Below are 22,980 nucleotides of genomic sequence, written 5' to 3'. Positions count from 1 at the left end.
ATACTACTGGGCAAACTAGAAGATTGAAGAGGACAAAGCGTTTTGAATTAGTTTGAGTGATACGTGATAGTGAAAAACGGAGCATAGTGCTTGTGTGCTGTGCCTGTGTATGTTAGAATAGTGCATGATCTTGTTAGATTATATAAGAGAGGCTATGGGGTAAGCTCTTCATTTTAAGAAACAGTAGTAATTTAGGTTAAATTAAAATTGCTCATTGGTCAGTTATGACCAGATTGTTTTTTTATGTTTGGCAAAAAGGGTTTAAGTCAGAATTGCACATTGATAATGTTTTGATGATTTCTGGACCAGAAAAAAACTGTTGTAGATGTAAACTGTATGTACAGTAGAATCTACTACAGTACTGTAGAAATCATCAAAACATTATCGATGTGCAATAATTCTGACTTAAGCCCTTTTTCCCAAACATCAGAGAATTGTAATGTACCGGGTGTCCCAATAAGAATGGCTCTCGGCCATATCTCAGGAACCGTTTGTAGTAGAGCTTTGAAATAAAAAATTTTAAAACAAAAGTTGCCTCAGGAAAAGCCTGGAAATTATTTTCATAATTGTGGGACCACCGCTAGAGGGCGTAATTGAATATCAAAAATTAAAAAATCTAAATTTTACAAAATTTTCCTAATGAAGGGGCACTGGAAATTCGATCGTCGTATTCTTCATAAAATTCTACGCATATTTGATTTGACAAGTTTAGGTCTACCTTTGGAAATAAGAGGTGGGGGTGAGTGGGAACCTTGTTATGAAAAACTGGCTGTGAGTCCGGTTCTGCTTAATCAAATTTTGCAAACTTGGTCTTATTGAAGACAGATCTTTTTCGTCAATGTAAAAGTTATGATTTCGAACCAACTTACTGAGTAATATGCCAGCTAGAAGGCGGTAATTAATTTTTTTCAGAAATCTAGTGTTCCTTGGAAAATATTAAATACAAACATGCATTTTTAATACCATATTACAAAATTAGACAAAATTAGCAACAGAATAGCGAAAACTGCATGTTAATACCTTTTTTATATCTCGAGATATCTTACAAAACGTGTAAATTTAAAAACATAACTGTTGCTGTCACCGGTAAACGAAATAATTCATTAAAAGTAGTGTGCTATGGAAACAACAAAGAAACATTTTCCAGCTGTCAACGTATATTAGGTCTTTTCAACGCTTCTCATTTGTTTCGAGCCTCGTTCATATCTCGTATATTAATATTATACACGGATTATACGGCATGACAGAGGCTCGAAACAAATGAAAAGCGTTGAAAAGCCCTATTACAAAGAAATAAAAACAACTATTTAGTGATGACATAAACGTTCAAATTTTTGCCCATCATTTCCGTTGCAAACATTTACTCTTTCAAGAGTAGATTGAACAGCAGTCTCAATTTCTGCTCTCGATATGCTTTGAATGGCGTTTGGTATTCTCTGGATATTGTATTCTAGAGTAGTGTATGATGGGCAACAATTTGAATATTTAGGTCGTCACTAAGTAGTTCTTTTTGTTCTGTGTTATATTTAATTTTAATAGTATTGTTTCTCTTTATATTGTTGTTTTAATTAATTATATTTTTATACGTTGACATCTGGAAAATGTTATTTTGTTTTTTTCCACAGCACACAACTTTTCATTAACTTAGTTTACCGGTGATAGCAACAGTTATGTATAAAATTTACACGTTTCTCGAGATATCTTGAGATAGAAAAAACGTATCGACATGCGGTTTTCGCTATTCTATTGCTAATTTAATCTAATTTTATAAAGTATGATTAAAAATGCATACTTATATTTAATATTTTCCAAAGAAAACTAGATTTCTGAAAAAAATTAAATAACGCCTCCCAGCTGGCTTATTACTTATTAGGATGGTTCAAAATTATCACGATTACATTGAAGAAAAAGATCTGTCTTCAACAAGACCCAGTTTTCAAAATTTGATTTAGCAGAACCGGACTTACAGCCATTTTTACAAAACAAGGTTCCCACTCACCCCCACCTCTTATTTGCAAAGGTTGAGTTAAACTTGTTAAACCAAATATGCGCAGAATTTGATGAAGAATACAATAATCGGATTTCCAGTGCCCCTTCATTAGGAAAATTTTGTAAAATTTAGATTTTTTTATTTTTGATATTCAATTACGCCCTCTAGCGGTGGACCCACAATTATGAAAATAATTTCCAGGCTTTTCCTGAGGCAACTTTTGTTATAAAATTTTTTATTTCACAGCTCTACTATAAACGGTTCCTGAGATATGGCCGAGAGCCATTCTTATTGGGACACCCGGTACAATAATTCTCCTATCTGCTTTTTCATGAATTTTGTAGGAGACGAAAAACCATTTTTAGGATCATCTGCTTTCACATGTAAATTTTGACATGTTTTGTAGTAAATAGATAGTTGAATTTACTACAAAACATGTCAAAAAATATATGAAAACAGGAGGTGACTATAAAAAAAGTTTTTAGTCTCTCTTACAAAACTCATGAAAAAACAAATCGGAGGTATGTCACATCAGTGACTATATCCAGGGAATGTCTAAAAAATATACTTTGATGTCCCAAGAACCAAATATAACCGACAGTCCATCTAATTTACTTACCGTTGCACGTCATTATCTACGCCAGAGATCGTAAGTTGACATAGTTGCCAAAGTATAAAAAGATCCTGAATCCATTTTAAATCAAATATATCACATAATTATTGTAAACGTGGATTATACAACAAAACAAATTAATATTCAATGTAAATAAGTAAAAACTTAAGAAATAGAGAACAATAATTAAGTTATAATCTTTTAAGATTTGCAGTGCAAGCGTTTTTGCACTGCATTGTTAATAATTAAAAAACGGCTCCGAACTCTTGGCAAAAAGCCGGTAGGCAGAGATGGGCATCGACACGTCGACTTTAATTGTCGACACAGACGTGTCGACAATGTCGAGAACGTGTCAACAATGTCGACAATGTCAGCAACGTGTCCATAATGGAAAAAGGTGAGGTTATGTTATGAAATTATTCAGTTGTAAACTTTGAATGTGATCTGATCTGATCAGAATCAAAATGAGTGGCAGAAAACTGAATAAAAACTATGATATATTATCATTCAAAGTATTAAAGATAGAAGGAAAGCACGCGGCTAAATGTTGTGTATGTGGAAATGTGATAAAAAATACAGCTGCAGCAAGATTGCAAAGTCACAGGTAAGAAGAAATATTTTAATTAATTTTAGCTGGATAGCTATAGAGATTTATTCTCTGAAATTGATATTTGTATCGGCTGATAACTAACCCCGTCCCGTACTTTCATTTTAAGAAACGTCTGCAAGTTAGATCGTGGCAATGGTAATCAATCCAATAATGAAATGTCGCATGTTTCGATATACGAAAATACTGGCTCAGACACAGGTTTTACACCTACAGTTAATCCACAAGTGAGTATATAGGACGTATGTTCTACTACATATTTAGCAGGGGCGGATCTAGAAAAAATTTTGGGGGGAACTTTTTGAAATTACATTTATCTATAATATAAAAATGAATCGTAAAATGTGTTCGGAGCCGCATAACTCAACAACGCATGGATCACCATTTCGGTAGTAGTATATTGGAGAAAACATGGCGTCAAAAACCGTATAGCCATCTAACGGCAAGAAGTGAAAATAACGCACTATATATTATTGTAGATTTCTTGATTACTATTTAATTCGAATTCGGAAGGGGACATAAATTGCATCAGTTTTCACCCCAGAATTTGTATTCTGAGGTTTTCACGTTGTTGCATCTCTATATACAGGGTGTCCCATTTAAAAAACACCAAGTTTAGTATTTTACGGCAAAAAACGGATTGGCCTATTGAATTAAGTACAAAACGCTGTATCTATGCCAACTTCTGTATACAGGGTGTCCGTAGATCCGCCCTTCATATTTAGTCACCTTAGAGTTTCTTTTTATTTTGAATTTTAGAATACAACGAACGGTAGTTACGAAGTTATGGAAGATGGTTCGCTAGCTATTGTGACTGGAACTTCACCTGAAAACATGCTAGATGGAATTATAGAAAATTCATTAGATACCGATGCCGCCTTATTGGAATTGGAAGAAAACAATGGTGTAGCAATTCAAGGCACTCATAGTATTGTTGAAAATATGATGTTATCAACTACTGATACTGAGAGTAGTAATTTGACTAACTTAAGTACTCCAACTTCCTCCAGCACAAGCTACACAAGCACGAATAAAAGAAATTTATTCGCTACATCTCAAGCTAGACCAGCCAAAAAATCAAAGAAAATCACCGACTATATGGACATATTACAAGAGTATGAAGAGGAGAAGATAAGCACTGCACTAGCCAAATTTATATTCGGCTGTAACTTACCATTTACTGTGGTAGAATCACCTCTCTAAAAAAATTTTATAAAAACGATCCGTCCTGCTTATTTAGACAAAATTCCTGACCGGAAAAAACTTTGTACATCGCTTTTAAATAAGTGCTATGAAGACTGTATTGAGATTTCACGTAAAAAAGTGGAAACCGAGTCAGTCATTTTGTGTGACGGTTGGAAAAACTCATCTACTAATTCTAAAACGGTTGTGACAATGTTGCATAGTGCAGACGGAAAAAATGCCTTTCTTGATGCTTGGGATTTAACCACGGAGTCTGAGACTGGAGAAAAACTTGCCGAAATAATAACAGAATCTAAAAAAATTGCAAAAGAAAAATACGATGTAGATGCGTACGGTATAGTTTCGGATAATGCTAGTGCAATGATTAAAATGGGATCCCTCCTCAAGCACAACATGTGGCACTCTACGTGCAGTAGCCACACCGGCAACCTTTTAGCCAAAGACGTGCTGGATAAAAAGTTAGTCGACAATGTGGTCATTGTCCTCAAAGAATTTAAGCAACCAGATTTAGAAAAAATGATAGTTGATAAGGGAGGGCGCAGAATCAAATTGCCGGCCGAAACAAGATGGTGCTCTTACCGAGATTCTTTCGAAAGTCTCCTAGAAAATCTGGTATATATGAAACAAGTAGCCGCTGTAACGAAAAAAAAAGATTAAGCCGAAAGTCAAGGAATTAATCTTCAACGATGAATTTGTGGATGAGATTCAACAGAACATAGAAATTTATGAACCCATTTGTAATCTGATCAATGTTTGTCAGAAATCTGACACATCTGTAGCAGATGCCGTTCATCTGTGGCTCAATTTGAATCTGCCAGATAACCTTAAAGAAAAATTGAAACACAGACAACAAATGACGTTAAACGTGTACGCATTAACTGCGTACTATCTGCATCCGAAATATGAAAATTCCAAGCTTACGTCAGAGCACACTGGTATAATAACTCAGTTCTTACTCAGAAAGTTGTGCAATCAGGGCATAGAAGAATGGGACAAATTTAACACTAAATCGGGTAAGTCTTTCAGACAAAATTATCGCTCTTTTGATTTTTAATATATTAGGTTTACAATTTCAGGAATATTCTCAACACTTTGGGAAAAAGGAGTTGAAAAGCCTCTAGTATTTTGGCGAGTGGTCAAACTGGAATGCCCAATTCTTGCTAAAATGGCTCTCAGACTTCTAAAAATGCCAGCCTCCTCAGCTCAAATCGAGAGACTCTTTTCAAATTGGGGACACATTCACAGTCTGATAAGAAATAGATTAACGTTCACTAATTCCAAGAAATTGGTACATATTTATGTTTCATTAAAGGGAGAGTATCCTGATAAAAATAGTTATGACCTGGACGAGGAAGAAATTGTAGATATGGACGGGGAAAGTACAACTATTTGATGTATTATTGGTTAAATGTTTTCTTTGGTTAAAAATTAGCAAAACCGCAAAATGTTGTAATGTTTTTATTATGCAGTCTCTGCCAAAGCACGAAGAGATTCAACACTGTTTCAGTAATTATTATACTATAATTATTATAATAAAGAGTTAGTAAAATTTAAAAAAAAGTAAACGAAATGTTAGGAAACAAGGTAAGGTTTCAATGTACTGAGATATGTTTGATTGTGGTTTTGAATCTTACCTCGTTTACTGACGTTTAGGTTTACGTTTATTTTTAATTTTTTTAAACCTTTCTGTAAATGTTACGAGTTTACGAGTAACGATAGAAAATTAAAAATCTATGAAAATTTGTTTTGCTGGTTTTTTCTGGTTTTGCATCTATATGGTAATATTTTAGATTCATTACATTGCATTACTCTATCATGAGGTTTGCACATAATAAATTGTCTCTATATGAATCTATTTAAAATTCATTTACACTTGAAAAACCTGCAATCAAACAATTATGGAATATCCTATGAATTTGACAATCGCAAGTTAATAGTGAGGTTAAAAGTTTCAAAAGTTTGAGATTATTTGGTCTCTTTGCAACTTGTTGAAACATTAATGCATACTTTTTCAATAAGTCAGCGCAGCCAGATTAACCTAAAATTTCAAATTAGTGCGCACGGAACGTCATTCTGATCGTTTGCTAATTGTCGACATACTCGACATTGTCGACATTGGCAACAACTTTAAATCACTCGACATCGACATGATTGTCGACATGTCGACAATCGAATTGCCGACATGACATTATCGACACCGCCCATCCCTGCCGGTAGGTTTCTTTGTATAAGTATGTCTACAATAACAACTAAAAAAGTTGTCAGATACCTCGATTATTCCAAGTCGTTATAAAATTAGGTGAAATTTATATTTTTATATTAGAGGATCTTTTTATATAGTAAAGTAAATAATAAAAACAGTAAATATAATAAATAAAACAGATACTTATAGTAAAGAATATAAACAAATATGAAGTGTCATCACCGCAACTGTCAAATAAATGTTACCAATTTATTCTAAAATGTCACCTTCGTTCGATTACAGTTACAGTGTGATCCGAACAAATCTGCTTCATAAAAACGCTTTATATTCCATTTATACAAATTAAATGAAACATATTATTGTGTATTTCTTTAGGTTAACATTAATAGAAATCTTCAAATATTATTTCTACGCGTATATAATAAAATATGTCTAGTGGCTGTAATTCCAGTGTACTCGGCAAAGTGATTCTAAAAAAGAACACACCTACCGCCTAAATATTTCGTATTGGTATCATGCGACGTCACAGGCTATGACGCGGATGACGCGCAACAGTTAGTAAATTAGACGAAGTATGTAGATATATACAGGGTGTAACAAAAATACAGGTCATAAATTTAATCACATATTCTGGGACCGGATATTATAATATATAGATATATAATCCGATATTCTAATATATAGATAGAAAAACATTATTTTTCTACGAGAATTCGAGAATCTGGTCAAGTTTGGAGCGCTGTAAAACCTAGATAATAAATAAAATTAAACAACGTTATTTTGAAAATTGTTTATTGAAAAATCCTCTACAAAATCGCTATGATGTTATTTTATTGTGAAATGAACGTAAAAAAAGTTATAACCTCCAAAAGGAAATTTCTTACAAAATTTTCTCTTATTTTTGTTTATAACTTTGTTGTTGGTCACTTCACGATAAAAAGTAATAGATATAAAATTGTTGAAAATTTAATTTGCTTCATTTTATATAAAATTAAATTTTCTGTAGGATAGCTAGTTTACGAGATACAGCGCGAAAGCCCTTTGCACAGGCCCGCGCCGTCCATAAGGGCGAAGAGGGGCGGCGCCCCCCGGCGCCGTGATTGAAAAGGCGCCGCGCCGACAGGTTACCGAAAAAAATTTTATACCTACTGATCTACTTATAATAATCTATTGAAAAATCTTATGATTAAATAATGTTAAAAAAGCTTAGTGTTCAAAAATAAAAAATTTAAAAATAAATCCATTTCTCATTCATCTCTCTCAACAACAACCAATTTTCGTACCACCCAAATTTCTATGAAGTAGTCTATTGTAATATATTCGATAATATCTTCCACTCCGGTTCGTCTACGAACTTCTTCGTTTCTTACTCTATTTCTTACGCTTATTCCAAGCATTGATCTCTCCATCTTTCGTTGTATTCTTCCCAATTTCTCGACTGAAGTTGTTTTTGTTACAGTGAAGGTTTATGCTTCGTATGTGAGGATTGGTAAAGCGCACTGGTTAAAAGCTTTCCTTTTTAAATGGATCGGTATATATTTGTTTTAAATACGTCTCTCATTTTTCCGAATGCAGCCCAACCTAAACTTATTCGTCTGAGTAGCTCGCATGTTTGGTTGCAAAGAAATACACATATTTTTCCACAAGTCCTATGAGCGATTTCTCAATTTCTATTAGCTCACTAAAACTTGAATTCATTATACAGGATGTAACAAAAGGGCAGGTCATAAATTAAATCACAGATTCTGAGACTAGAAATAGTTCGATTGAACCTAAATTACCTAAGTACAAATGTGTACATAAAAAAGTTACAGCCGTTTGAAGTTACAAAATCTCATATTGGTTATCCGAAGGCTAAAGAAAAATACCTAATCTTTCAAACAAAAAAAAAATTACTACCTTGCTCGACTATTTACCTTTCTTAAACATTCGATTTTTTGGTAGATGTCCTCAGAAAAACGAAAGAAGAAATTTTCCGGACATCAAAATCTTATTGATAAAAGAAAACGCGAAGAAAATTTAGAGAAACACTATGGGAAAATAACTCAATTCTTGTCTAAACCACATCCGCATGAACCATCGACGTCCGCCTTATCAAAGTGCAGAACAACATTAGCAACTAATGTTAATGCACAGATAGATACAACGCAGTCGCAGCCCTCTACATAAAAAAATATCATCATAGACCCTGAAGATGATATTAGTAGTAGAGATATATCAAATTTACAGCCAGTCTTAAAATCAGAAGGAGACATAGAAATAAGTAATCTTCAATTTGAAAGCTTTGTTATCCCTGAAGATCCTGGCTTGTGGCCAAATAATTTAACTTCATCTCAAATTGAACACTTAGTAGAAAATGGATCTTCTCGGTATCAAAACGAGTGTGATAATTATGTTAGGGATACATCAGACCGAAAGTTTTCATCGGTCTTTTTTACTCGAACTCTTTCAAATTTAGAAAAAATTAAACGCCAATGGCTGATGTATTCTAAATCAAAAAATGCAGAATTTTGTTTCTGCTGCAGATTATTTTCTAATAATTCATCAAAAGTTACAAGATTTAGTGATACGGCTGGTTTTAATGATTGGAAACATATAAGTAGGTAAACGTTTAAATGTTCATGAAAACAGCAAAATACATTTCGAAAATTTAAAAAAATTGTCTGATTTAGACACTCGTCTAAAATCGAATACAACCATAAATTGTACAAGCCGACATTTTTATTGAACGCAGAAACAAAATATTGGTCTGCAATTATTGAAAGAATATTTTATACAGTACAATTTTTGTCTGAGCAAAATCTAGCTTTTCGTGGTTCAAGTAATAAATTATTCGAAAAATATAATAATAGCAATTTTTTAAAATGTATTGAAATGATATCCAAATTTGACCCAGTAATGGCTGAACATACTAAAAAAGTGCAAGGGAATGCGGGTGACAATAAAAAAATGCCTCATTATTTAGGGGATAAAATTCAAAATGAAATAATAAATTTAATAGGCAATAATTTAAGAGTAGAAATTTTGAATAGAGTTAAAAAATATAAATATTTTTCTATTATCCTTGACTGTACACCCGATATTAGTCACCAGGAGCAAATTTCGGTATGCATTCGATTCGTGAATTTAAATGCTGGTTTAACTGAAACACAGTGTTGCGTTGAGAAACATTTTTTAACTTTTTGCCCTACGACAGATACGACAGGGAAAGGGCTAACAACATTCCTAATATCGACAGTGGAGCAGTATGGTTTAAAAATGGACGATTTACGCGGACAAGGATACGATAATGGTGCTAACATGCGGGGAAAGCATAATGGGGTACAAAAAAAATCTTGACATCAACTCAAGAGCTTTCTTTGTGCCTTGTTGCAATCACACATTAAACCTTGTGGTAAAAAATGCCTCAAAATGTAATATCTCGACTGTAAATTTTTTCTCAACGATTCAAGAAATTTATAATATTTTCTCAGCTTCAACAGATCGGTGGGCAATTTTAAAAAATATGTACCAAACTTAACGGTAAAACCTCTATCAGACACTAGGTGGTCTAGCAGAATTGATGCTGTAACTCCTTTAAGCATCTTTAAGATATCAACTGGGAGAAATTTATGATTCACTATTTGAAACAGCCAGCGACCCGAATAACTTATTTGATAATAATGCAAAAATGTAGCTACAGCTTTAGGAACAAAGATTAAAAATTTTGAGTTCATTTGCCTATTAACTTTATGGTATAATATTAAGTAATGTAAATATTTCGAGTAAACTATTACAAACCAAAGATTTTGACGTTTCTCATGCTTGTTCAAGTTTAGATATATTAAGTAATTTTTTAAAAAAGTTCAGATCAGACAAAGGGTTTTATTCTGATTTATTAGTCGCTGCTAAAGAAGTTGCTGCTTCTGTAGATGTTGAGGCTAAATTTGAGACTACCGGAATGTTAAGGACAAGAAAAGTAAAAAAGCAATTCACTTATGAAAATAATGACGAGATAATAGAAAACAGGGAATTACGTTTCAAAGTTGATTGCTTTTTTGCTATGTTAGATTTGAGCATTCAATCTATAGAAGAGATATTTACATTATTAACACAGTTTTCAAATAACTTTAATTTTTTAAATGTCCTCTTAAAAATTTCGCCACATTCAGACCAAGAGCTACTCAATTATTGCAAAAATCTTGAAAACGTTTTAACAGACAAGAATAAAAATAAACGTGATATTAACGGTAACGAATTATTTAATGAATTAAAATTTCTGCAAAATTTTGAATTAAAATCAGAGATAATATCCTCTCCAATTGAGACATTAAATAAAAATAAATTAAATGATGCATTTCCTAATACTAGTATAGCCTTGCGAATATTATTAACAATGCCCGTTTCAGTGGCCACAGCAGAAAGATCATTTTCAAAATTAAAAATAATTAAAAATTATTTAAGATCATCAATGTCACAAGAACGGCTTCAAAATTTGGCTATCATTTCAATCGAATCAGATTTGCTAAATAACTTAGACAAACAAGATGTGATAAAACAATTTGTGAAGAATAAAGCACGTAAAGCTATTATATTGTAAATTTAAATTATTAATATTAATAATTAAAGAGCGGATAAATTGCAAAGAAAGTTTTTTAAAATGCGCATTTTACCTAATGTACATATTTTTGTAAAAAAATGCAGGATTAGGATTAAAATATGCAAATAATATTTTTAAATATAAAACTACTTTTTAAGGATTTAAAATTTTATTTATTTATTACAATGAATCAATTTTACAATGAAATTATTTTAGTGCAATTTTTCGATTCTTCCATATTTTGTATGTAAATAATATACTCTTCATTTATAACAACAAAGTGAGATATCTGAAGTTAAAAATGAAGCGGCACAGTTATTTTGATTAATGTATTATGCTCCTTCGTTTTTAACTTCAAATATCTTTAAAACTAATGATTTTATCGTTACGAATGACGAGTATATTATGTTCATAGAACGTTGAAAAATCTAAAAAAATATGCTAAAATAACAATTCCGTCAGTGGCGTAGAATTTGTGAAGGGTAAACCATTCATTTTCCCCCGTCCGAGCCTATGGTAGTGCCCAGAAACGTTTGTTTAACATAATTTAGTAGGGTGTGTATAAAATATTTTCAATTATTTTCAATTATTAAGAAACATATTTTTCGATTTCATTTTCCCTCGTTATAACCAAATATGCCTCTTTACAGCGGTGTTATAGTTCAATAGGAATTTCATGGGACATCTAGTGTACCTCGTTATAACCGAAACCTCGTAATACCCGTGCTCGTTATAGAGAGAGTCTACTGTAGTTTGTTTCTACCTACAAAGGGAGGAGGAAAGGGGCGCCTAAAATTTCTTGCCCCGGGGCGCTTGAAAGCCTTGGCGCGGCCCTGCCTTTGCACCTCTTTTTCCAAGATGGCGGCCGGGGGACAAGGGCCTCAACCCCAAAAACTTGAACTTAAGCTTCTACAGTCTACTGAACCCACCTACACATTAAAAAAATAAAATTGACTCCTCTAAGAAATGCACACTAAATGTAACATTTCAATGGACATCATTCACCTGAAAGTTGATTTTCGTGGTCGGTATAATCATTTTAGGGGTTGCTGCCTCTCGCCTACTACTTCCATTGAAAATATCAAGTAAATTGATGCAGTAGGATGGAATTTGGAGCCAAATACCCTCACTGACTTGTTTTTGCACATTAATTTGGCCTTGTACTCAAATGTTTATATTATAGTTGGTTTATTTTTTAGGTTATCCCCAAGAGGAGAACAAAATGGAACTTATGGAGACAGTAACTGAATATTCATCTGACGAAGGAAATTATATGGGTCGACACGCTGAAGGAAAAACATTAAATAAAAATGTGAAAGTTAGGACTCAGAAGGAAACATTCAAATGTGAAATTTGTTCCAAGCAGGCTATTACAGAGTTTAATTTGAAACGGCATATGATAATGCACACTGGAAAAAAACCTTACAAGTGTGAAATTTGTTTGACGCAGTTTTCCCAGAAAATTCATTTGAAAACTCATTTGAGAGTGCACACTGAACAAAATCTTTATAAGTGTAAAATTTGTAAAAAGCGGTTTTGTGAAGCACTTTCTTTGAAATTGCATTTGAGAGCACACATTGGAGAAAAACCTCAGTGTGAAATTTGTTTGAAGCAGTTTTCCCGGAAATATCATTTGAAATGTCATTTGAGAGTGCACACAGGAGAAAAACCTTACAAGTGTGAAGTTTGTTTGAAGCAGTTTCCCCAGAAAAGTCATTTGGATAGTCATTTAAGAGTCCACACTGGAGAAAAACCGTACAAGTGTGAAATTTGCTTTAAGCAGTTTAGCCATGCAAGTTATTTGAAAGTACATTTGAGAGTGCACACTCGGGAAAAACCTTATGAGTGTGAAATTTGTTTTAAGCAGTGTACTACTAACTCTGATTTGAAAACACATTTGAGAGTGCACACTGGAGAAAAACCTTACAGGTGTGAAATTTGTTTTAAGCAGTTTTTTACAGCAAGTCATTTGAAAAAACATGTGAGAGTGCACACTGGAGAAAAACCTTACAAGTGTGAGATTTGTTTTAAGCAATTTAGTGAAGCGGGTTCTTTGAAAAGGCATTTGAGATTACACTCTGGAGATAAACCTTACAAGTGTAAAATTTGTTTTATGCAGTTTTCTGACACAGGTAATTTGAAAAAACATTTGAGAGTGCACACTGGGGAAACACCTTACGAGTATGAAAAGTATTTTAAGCAGTTGACTACAGCAAGTAATTTAAAAGTGCACATTGAAGAAAAAATTTATAAATGTGAAATTTGTTTGAAGCAGGTAACTACAACAACTAATATGAAACGACATATGAGAATTCACGCTGGAAAAAAACCTTGCAAGCGTGAAATTTGTTTGACGCAGTTTTCTCAGAAAAATCATTTGGAAAATCATTCGATAGTGCACACTGGACAAAAAGCTTACAAGTGTGAAATTTGTTTCAAGGAGGTTACTACAGCATTTAATTTGAAACGACATACTATGAGAATTCACACTGAAGAAAAACCTTACAAGTGTGAAATTTGTTTGGCGCAGTTTTCCCAGAAAAATCATTTGGAAAATCATTCGATGGTGCACACTGGACAAAAACAAGTGTGAAATTTGTTTTAAGCAATTTACTCGAAGTACCTATTTGAGAAGTCATTTGAGAGTGAACACTGAATAAAAACCTTAAGCAGCCCCTAGATGCTTAATAGTTTTGTCAATACAGTAAAACCTCAAAAGAGCGGACCTATATTTAATGAACTTCGCATATAACGGACAAAAAATCCGACCAAATGTAAACAGTTTTAACCCAGCACCTGCCACGTGGCTTTGCAAGGCATCAACTGCCACGTGGGGTGCTCGCAGCACCCCTTAAAAATTTTCTGTGATCTACTTGTTTATAAACAAAATAATGTGTTGAGTTACACAAGAATATAAAAAACATGTTTTATTAACTTATTAGCTACTAATATATTATAAAAGTTAAAAAATAAAATTAAAAAGGTGTTATAAGCAAATTAGCAAGTACCAACCCATAATAAATGAAGTGATGTAAAATATCTAAGAAAATTAAAATTTATTGAGTATAGAGAATATATTAATAATTTAGATCAGTTATTACAATAAAAAAATGTAAATCTGACCTGTTTATCAAAAACATAAAAAAATTTTACTGCCAGATGATGACACGCCAATTCGAATTTAGAGCTACAATTTCAGAATGACACTAAATAACCACTTCAAACACAAACAGATCTATGCTATATAATATTATTGAAAGCTACTATGACGCACAGGACGGTTAACAAATTTGAAATACCAAATATTTGATGAAAATGTGTTATGGGGTGCTGGTAGCACCCCACGTGGCAGGTGCCGGGTTAACAGTCCCGGATTAAGAATTTTGAGGCCCCTAGGCAACCCAACCTATGAGGCCCTTAAGAAACCGCCTTCTCCCTCCAAAACCTTGGGTAACTCGTCCATCTCCGAGCGGTATTCCTAAGATATATTAGTGGCCACTTTGTAGATCTATTTTAAACTTAAATTTTTGTTTCATTTTGTAAAACGTGTGGCTTGAAGCAATAAAACAAAGAAATAGTCCAGAAACTGTGTGTTTACATATATTACAAATTAAAACAAAAATATTTTGAGTTTTCGAAGATCTATACATAATTGTTGTGATGTATTAGTTTCTACAGGTTCCAATTTTCTTAAATACTATTTACAGTGGAGTGGGTAATCTGAGTTTCAGAGGAGCAAAACTACTTACTTAAAATATCTTCAAATTCCAAATTTTCGAGCAAATCATTCTCAATAGCTATAATGTAGAGAAATGCTAGTCTATTTTTTGCCATGGTCGAACGGTGACCGATTTCAATAATTTTTATTTTTGAAAATGACCGTTCGCCTATTGCATTTGTAATAATTATTACCGTTAGATAAATCTTAAAAGCTACTGACACGTTTGGAAACGTTGATTCAAGTTTGTTATGATAAGTAACCCAAAATTACTGTGAAGCAGGAATAAATTGTTTTCGCTACAAGTCTTGAAGCTTTTTTCTTTTCGTCTTTAAAGAGGGTGTTCTGGAATCTTCAAAAGACACCTCAGTCCAAAACGCCGCCTGACTGGCCTTAGTGCAGGATTCATTCTTCGTAGTACCAGCGATAGTTCCCGAGGTGCTTTAAAACGCTCTCTCGTCGCCGAGGCTACGCCGAATGCCTACCTGCTAAACCAGACCCTCCTCTCTTCCAGCGCTCCGAAAGCGGAATGGCCGCTGCAAGGTCGACATCGCTTCCGAAGCACTTTACCTTCATTTATCAACAGACTGTAAGCAAGGAGGCCCTTCATTATCCCCGTTCCCCCTGTTTTTGTCCCAAGATTGGGCTTTTTTTTAATTAGAGCTTAATGTTGTTCTGAAGCTATTTTCTTGTGGCATTTTTACAATTTTTGGCAACATTTTTGTTTATGTTAGTAGTATTTTGTATTTTGACAACGGCACCCGATTTGGGCGTCGAAACGTTAATAAAAATCATTTTTTAATAATATTGTGGCTTATTTCCCATTATAAATAGTTATAATTAGAGCTGCTTTCCCACAATCTGTCTCATACAATATATCTCACTTATTCGCCTCTCGTCAAAACTTATTCCCTCTGCCTTACTCACAATATATTTCCCTCTCACCCCTATCGTTGGTACAGCTGTTTATCCTCCTTTTCTTTCTTCTTGATCACTACACGGATATAGTTGTGTATGCTAGTCCAACCAGTTTTATTTTCAATCATTCTCTCAATCATTTCTCGCACTGTCACAAAATTCACACCTGTCTCTCTTTCCACTCTATTTCTTTATACTATCCATCTGTTGCCCTCTAGCATCGTATGTGTAACAGTGTCCGGGTGTCTGCAGTATAGACATTCATCAGTGTCAGCCTTTCCAAACCTAGAGAGGTAGGCTCTAAAACACCTGTGAGCACCTGCGTCAGGAAATAGTCCAGTCGCCTGTGACTACAGTCCATCCAATCTTTCCAATTTGCTTTCAAGTTAGGAAGCAACATCTTTGTCCACTGCGCCACATGCTCCATGTTGTTCCATTCTTGCTGCCATCTTTCAATGACATTTCTCTTTCCTGTCTTCTCTCGGCCATAGTGAGCTCAAGGTCTCTTCTCTCATACAGTTCTTTTCTTTCTACTACCAACACATGCAGCGGAACACATCCAGTGATGGTCCACAATAAGGCTGCGGCAGACACAGTCCTGTAGGCGCATGCCACTCGCAGCAGACTTGTTCTGTCCACTCGTGTAATGAGCCCCCTGTAGGCCCGTATCCCTACCGCCTCATTCCAGACTGGTGCCGCATAGAGGACGATCGACTGCACAACACCGTGCAAGGCCTTCCTCCTTTCGGATTTGGGTCCCCCAATGTTGGGCATCACCCTCCCCAACGCAGCCGCACTGTTTGCAGCCTTCCGGGTCACCACCTGCACGTGCTCCCCCCAATTTTCCATTCTGGTGCAACGTCACTCCTAGGAACTTTACGTGTTTCATGGGTATTAGACACGCTCCTGCACATTGTAGTTCCACACTTTGCCTGTTCCTTTTCCCCTTCAGAATGATGACCTCGGTCTTCTCTGCCGCGAGTTTCAGTCCGTGCTGTGTCATCCATTTCTTTACGACGCCGCCTGCTTTCCGTACCCGGTATTTAAGATCTGGCTCGTCCCGCGCCACTACCAGCACAGCGAGATCGTCTGCGAATGCGAAGGGAGACGTACCCTCTCCATATTCACAGTTCAGAATCCCGTCATATGCCAGATTCCATAGCGTCGGGCCCAAGACAAATCCCTGGGGAACACCTGCTGTCACATCCAAGATCGTGCCTTTCTCCACCATAATTCTTCTTTCAGACAGATATTCCGCTACCACGTTAATCAGGTATCCAGGACCTTCTCCTCCATTGCCTTTATTACCTCGATCCACTGCAGCGTATTGAATGCATTCCTAACATCGAACAACAACAGGGCCGCTCAACGGTGTTCATCCCCCGTATTGCGCAATGCGTCGAATACACTCACGATTGCATCAATCGTGCTTCTCCCTTTACAGAAACCAAACTGCCTCGGGGACAAGCCTCCCGACCTCTCAATCATGCCATCGATACGTCCCCGCAGCATTCTTTCATACAGCTTACCGACGCACGGAAGAAGGCAGATGGGTCGATACTTTTCCCCAGCTTTGGGAAGCAGTACCAACTTCGATGTCCTCCAAGGCTCAGGAAAGGTCTGTGCTTCCAGCAGTGCATTCATGTGCTCCAAAACGTCCTAGACACCTCACCGCCTCAGATGATATCTGATCCAAACCGGGGGACCTGCGCGTCTTGAGTGCGCCCAATGACTCGACAAGTTCATCCATGGTAAAGGGTACACCCCGCTCAGCTTCCTCGTCACTCCGTACACCATGCCACCTGCCCGCGGGAAAGAGCTCTCGTGTTACCTCAAGCTTACAAGTCTTGAAGCTGGGCAATAAAATATTTGAACTGCACTAGTTCATCTTCAATATCATCAGTATAGTTTTCATGTAGTTTTGAAGCACACTCCTTTATTTGAGTATCTAACACTCAGTTTTGGAGAAACCAAATACTGAGTTCACTGATTCGTGCGCTGTCAATCAACGACTCAGCTCAGTAATTAGCTTATCCAAATTTACTCTTCTTCACCCTGTAGAAAAACTTCATTGGAATTAGCATCATCAAAATGTAATTTTCTTGCTCGCTTTCGTTTACTCTCGTCGAAATATTTAGAGTAGGTATTGTAGATCGTAGGCCTTCTGCTCGTAATAAGCAAAATTATCTCTTTGGGATTTTAAGAACTCCAAAAGTGAATTTAGAAGCTGAACTACAGTTTAAAGTTCAGTGTCTTCTCTCTGTAGTGATTTACTTACAACGTGGTACGTTGTCAGTAAATCACTTGTCTAAAATCCCAAAACTCATTCATTAAGAATGTTTCTTTGTTTGACATTTCTTTCAACAAACACTTAGCCTCATGAGCTGTTTCAGCTTTCTGATTAGCAAGTAGTCTTTAGCAAGAGTACGAACAGCAGATTAGAAGGCGTTGTAACCTTTAGATAAAGCTCTCGTTCCATCAGCCCTTGTACTCCATTAGTGCTGCTTGTTCTTTTAAGGACTAGATCGTAGAGAATGGGATCTCTTAGTGGAATTTCATTTAAGCATTTGATCATAACTTCCCAAGGGTAGGTAGAGGACGAAAAAAGTTCGCGAACTGAACAAACCCAAAATAAGATATTGCTCCAACACAACTTTTAGCAGCACTCCAATTTCTTTCTTTTTCTTAATTAGCTTCGGTTCCTGACTCTTAACTTCTTGAACTGGAACAGAACTGTCGTTGCATGTTTTTTCATCTTCTTTAGTTACGGAAGCTATGTTTTTCTCAGATATTTATTGATTGTATCTATTGATTGCAGCCAAGGGCGCCCATATAACAATTTTTAGAGGGGGGCCAAACGTGAAGATGTTGCGTATTACATTTTGTATATGTCTGATGACAATATCTACAGTAGACTCTCTCTATAACGAACACGGGTATAACGAGGTTTCCCTTATAACGAGGTACATTAGGTGTCCCATGAAATTCCTATTGAACTATAACATAACGAGGCATATTTGGTTATAACGAGGAAAATTGAAATCGAAGAATACGTGTCTTTGCCTGTTTTTAGCGTTGTAATGGTCATATATAAATAAATGCCCCAACTGCCTGTACACAGAAATGTCCAACATCTGTCTTATTATCGAGGCCAGTGCTGTAATAAACTCGGCCACCTGTAATAAACTTCTGCCTGTTTATTGACCGATATTGAATATTATAGGAAATTTACAATTTATGACGGCGAAGTCTCATTGTTTACTGTTCAGGTTGACCTTCGACACCTAATAAACTACGTAAGAGGCTTCAAAACAAGGCATCATATTACTGTTGTTTGATATAACGAGATCCGCTTATAACGAGATAATTAGTCCACCATTTCAGTTCTCGTTATAGAGGAAGTCTACTGTAGTTTAAACCACCTGAAAAACCTAGTTTGAACCCTGTTGCGAGAAATTATTCATACATTTAAATACTAGACCAAGTTTTTAAATGGAAATGTCATGGGTACCACAAAAGTTGCGCCTCTCTTTAAAACCCGTTTGAAAAGAATACAATGCTTGAAAAGCCCTGCCTTCAACTTTGGCGAGTAGACTAACCATGAGTATGTGTCGAACCAAGTTTTTACTTTAAAATCTTAAAAAGGAGCACTCTTTATTTTTGCAGATTTAAGGCCCATTTATACATATCAGGGCCGTGTCCGTTCCGTGTTAAGACAGGGCCCGGTAAAAAAAAAACAATATGTACTCTTATGAGTATATTTATACATTGGCGTTTCCCGGACGGGGCCCGGTCTGAAATTAATCCCAGCCGATATTTTTGCTGTCGGCACTGGCGATGGACGAAAATGACACGGATCGCAGGGACTTGTATAAACACGATTTTATTGTTTTGTAAACGCGACTGCTAGAAAACAGACAAGCAATAGATATTGTGAGGTGAGATCTTCTATCCAACGCGAAATATTTTCAACTATCTTTTACACAGAGATATGTAATAACGTTTTCCTCTCTTATTCGGCCCGGTACGCACACTGCCACAACCCGGTTGTATCTAAATATTGCATTAAAAATACCCGGACTCGGCACTGACCCGGAACGGACACGGCCCGGGTATGTATAAATGGGCCTTTAGAATCCTTATGAAAAATAAGTCACGTATATTCCAAACATTTTTAGAATCGTTTATAGATGGCGCAAAAAAATCGCATTTTCCGATTATAGCGCCATCCGTCAACAATTCTAAAAAAAGTTTCGAATAAATGTTACTTATTTTTTGAGGAGGAAACTCAATCTGCAATAAAAAACGGGGGTTCCTATTTAAGATTTTAAAGTTAACTCTCACCCCCACCTCCAGAGTGTGGAATGAAAAATCCTGTTTGGTGTCATTCTATAGATTTTTGAAAAATATTAAACACGTGTTTTTTAGTTTATCATTTGGAAGTATATTTCTCGAGATATTAGACCGTTTCTATAATTTTGCTATGGAATCACGATATATCGTTTTTTCCGATTATAGCGCTCTCTATCCACAATTCGCAAAATGGCTCGAATAAAATTTGCTTATTTTTACAAGGAAAATCCAAATCTGCAACAAAAATTAGGGGTTCCATTTAAGATTTTAAAGTTACCCCCCGCTCCACACCCATGGGTTGAAGTGGTGGACTTGTTTAGTATCATCGCATAGATTTTTGAGAAATATTTAAGGCATATTTTTCAGTTTTTCGATCCGATGTTCATTTCACGAATTATTCGACCTTTCCGCTACTTTTGGGACACCTGTATATAACACTCATTCGTCATGAAAGATCACCTGTTTTTCATTTAAATAAAATTGTTCTGTTCATCATAATGTACACTTTAAAATAATCTACTTACTAAAAAAAAACTTTTGCAAACTATAAAATTTGACTAACTATGTTCAATCAATTTTCAAAATTATTTTTCAATATGAATTTATTTCTGCTTATGAAGATGGTTTTATTCGGTGTACACAAAACTTAATATATAAAACAAATATAATCACTTCACAGATTTTACACTTATCTCTATAGTGCCAGTTCTTAAAGACAAATGGCTCATTAGTGATTATCCGTCAGAGATCGGATTTCTTGCTGATATGATTTTCTTTGCAGTATTATAAAAGATTCATTTAATATGTAATTTTGGATGTCGATTACAATATATATTATGTTCCCACGTTTCTACTCTTTTAATGTTTTCGTTAATAGCATACCGTGACTGTACGAAATGTGTATTATGCACATTCAATATAGACCGCTGTCGCAGACACACAGATTTTCTGTTAAACTATTAATTACCCAATATGTGAATTTTCTTATTAATAAATATGTTGTTTCCAATTTATCTCTCAAAATTATCCAATAATTTTTTGACAAAAATACGTTTATGTAATATAAATTTAATTTTTGTTCTTTCCCGAAAAGCTAGGGGGTGGGCACGCCCCCCCTGCCCGTGTGTATGGGCGCCTATGATTGCAGCTTCACTAGCTGTGAACTTCCGTGTGAAACCGAGTTTAAATAGGTTTTGGTTCTGCATTAGTTCTTGCTTAAGGATCTATGGTATTGCGCGATATTTGAATTATTCAACATAATATAATTTATAGTTTTTATTTAATTCTAATATTTTTTTTGTTTTGGGCCTGCGAGGCCCCCTTTGGGGCCTAGGCCCCTAGACAACTGCCTACTTTGCCTATTGGTTAATCCGGCACTGAGTTTTAAATGCAAAAAAATAATATGGAAAATCCAATTCTGGAAAGAACGCCAGTAGTGACAAGTCAGGGAACCTTTCCTGGAAATTTGACATAAATGTCAAAGTAATTAATTTAAAATTGAAATTAAAAACATTAATTAGAAAAAATAATAGTTGGTGAAAGCTGCCGTATATATTTTTACCTTAAATATACTTACGTTTTAAATACTGAATTTAAGTTTTTTTAATATTCCGTAATATGTAATTATAAATTAATCTATTAATCTTAGCGCCATCTACACGATAGTTGTGAAAGTATCCGAAGTAAGAAATTAATATTTCATCAACAGAACGTCAAAATGATTAGCAAAATCTTAAAAAAATCGATTACGATTTAAAATAATAATAAATAAAAAAAATAATAAATAATAAAAAATAAAAATTAAATAATAAATTTAAAAATTACCGGCGAAAGTTGCATCAGTAATCCGCTAGTGGCGACACCAGCGAAGCTCAGAGCGTATAATTGTTAGCAAATCTCGTAAACCTAGAGTTGTCTAAGGCAGGCCGCACATCAAAGAAACATGAAACGTAAATTACGTTTCATGGAAATAAACCACTGCTAAACAAATATATGTCCGGCCATTTATGAAACTCTCCGAAAATAAAAATGTGTCATGAGCATGAATCACACTCGTTTCATTGGTAGGAGGACTTTGAGATTTGTTTAGCAGTGTTTTCTTTTCATGAAACATGTTTTTCGTTTCATGTTTCTTTGGTGTGCGGCTTGCCTAAGACATCATCTGCCCGTTTCGTTTCATATTATAGCTCTAATAAGGCATGGTTCACCACAGATATTTTCAAGAATTTGTACCTACAATGAGAAAATTTCAAGAGAACAAACTGGAATACCGCCGAAAGAGGTGAAATGTTTATTGATTTTATACAACTGTCCTGCTAATGCCCCTGAAAATATTCGACATTCATAAGATGGCAACTTTAATTGTACATTTTTTCCAAAAAATACATCACCAATCAATTCAACCCTTGGATCAGTGAATAATTTTGTCTACCAAAGTAGAATAGTAAAAAAGTAGCAAACAAAACTTGATTCCCTTTTTAACTTACAGATTTGTACACTGTATCTAAATACATTTTAAAAAACCATTTGATTGATTTTATACAACGGATTTTCGGCTTTAACGGACATTTATTAGTCCAATTAGTCCGTTACATAGACGTTTTACTGTATACACATTGCACAATATTCAGAGCTCTGTGATGTATCAAACTCGTTATAAATAACGTGTACGTTATCCTGCATTTACGTTAAATTCTACAAATTGATGTGATATATGACAAATAACGTTTCTCAAAAACGTTATCTGGTAACATAACAGGGATAACAATTTAACGGGACCTATTTAACCTCTTGGTA

The 22,980-nt window shown here is 34.9% G+C and overlaps 2 protein-coding genes across 2 annotated transcripts in view; both read left to right on the top strand.

The window, feature by feature from the left end:
- Nucleotides 1–14,521, top strand: part of LOC126890695 (zinc finger protein 664-like) — a 76,750-nt gene extending 62,229 nt beyond the window's left edge. The window contains exon 2 of the mRNA XM_050659844.1: nt 12,395–14,521. Within this exon, the coding sequence (XP_050515801.1) occupies nt 12,395–13,788 (1,394 nt within the window). The 3' untranslated portion in view covers nt 13,789–14,521. The remainder of the gene's footprint in view (nt 1–12,394) is intronic.
- The window catches only part of LOC126890693 (uncharacterized), a 233,973-nt gene that overhangs the window by 93,354 nt on the left and 117,639 nt on the right, over nt 1–22,980 (top strand). The gene's annotated exons all lie outside the window — the stretch shown is intronic.

This window comes from Diabrotica virgifera, chromosome 8 (genome assembly GCF_917563875.1).
Source record: "Diabrotica virgifera virgifera chromosome 8, PGI_DIABVI_V3a".
In the NCBI taxonomy this organism is placed as follows: Eukaryota; Metazoa; Arthropoda; class Insecta; order Coleoptera; family Chrysomelidae; genus Diabrotica; species Diabrotica virgifera.
The sequence above is the reverse complement of the archived record's forward strand: the minus strand, read 5'-3'. Positions and strand labels throughout refer to the sequence as shown.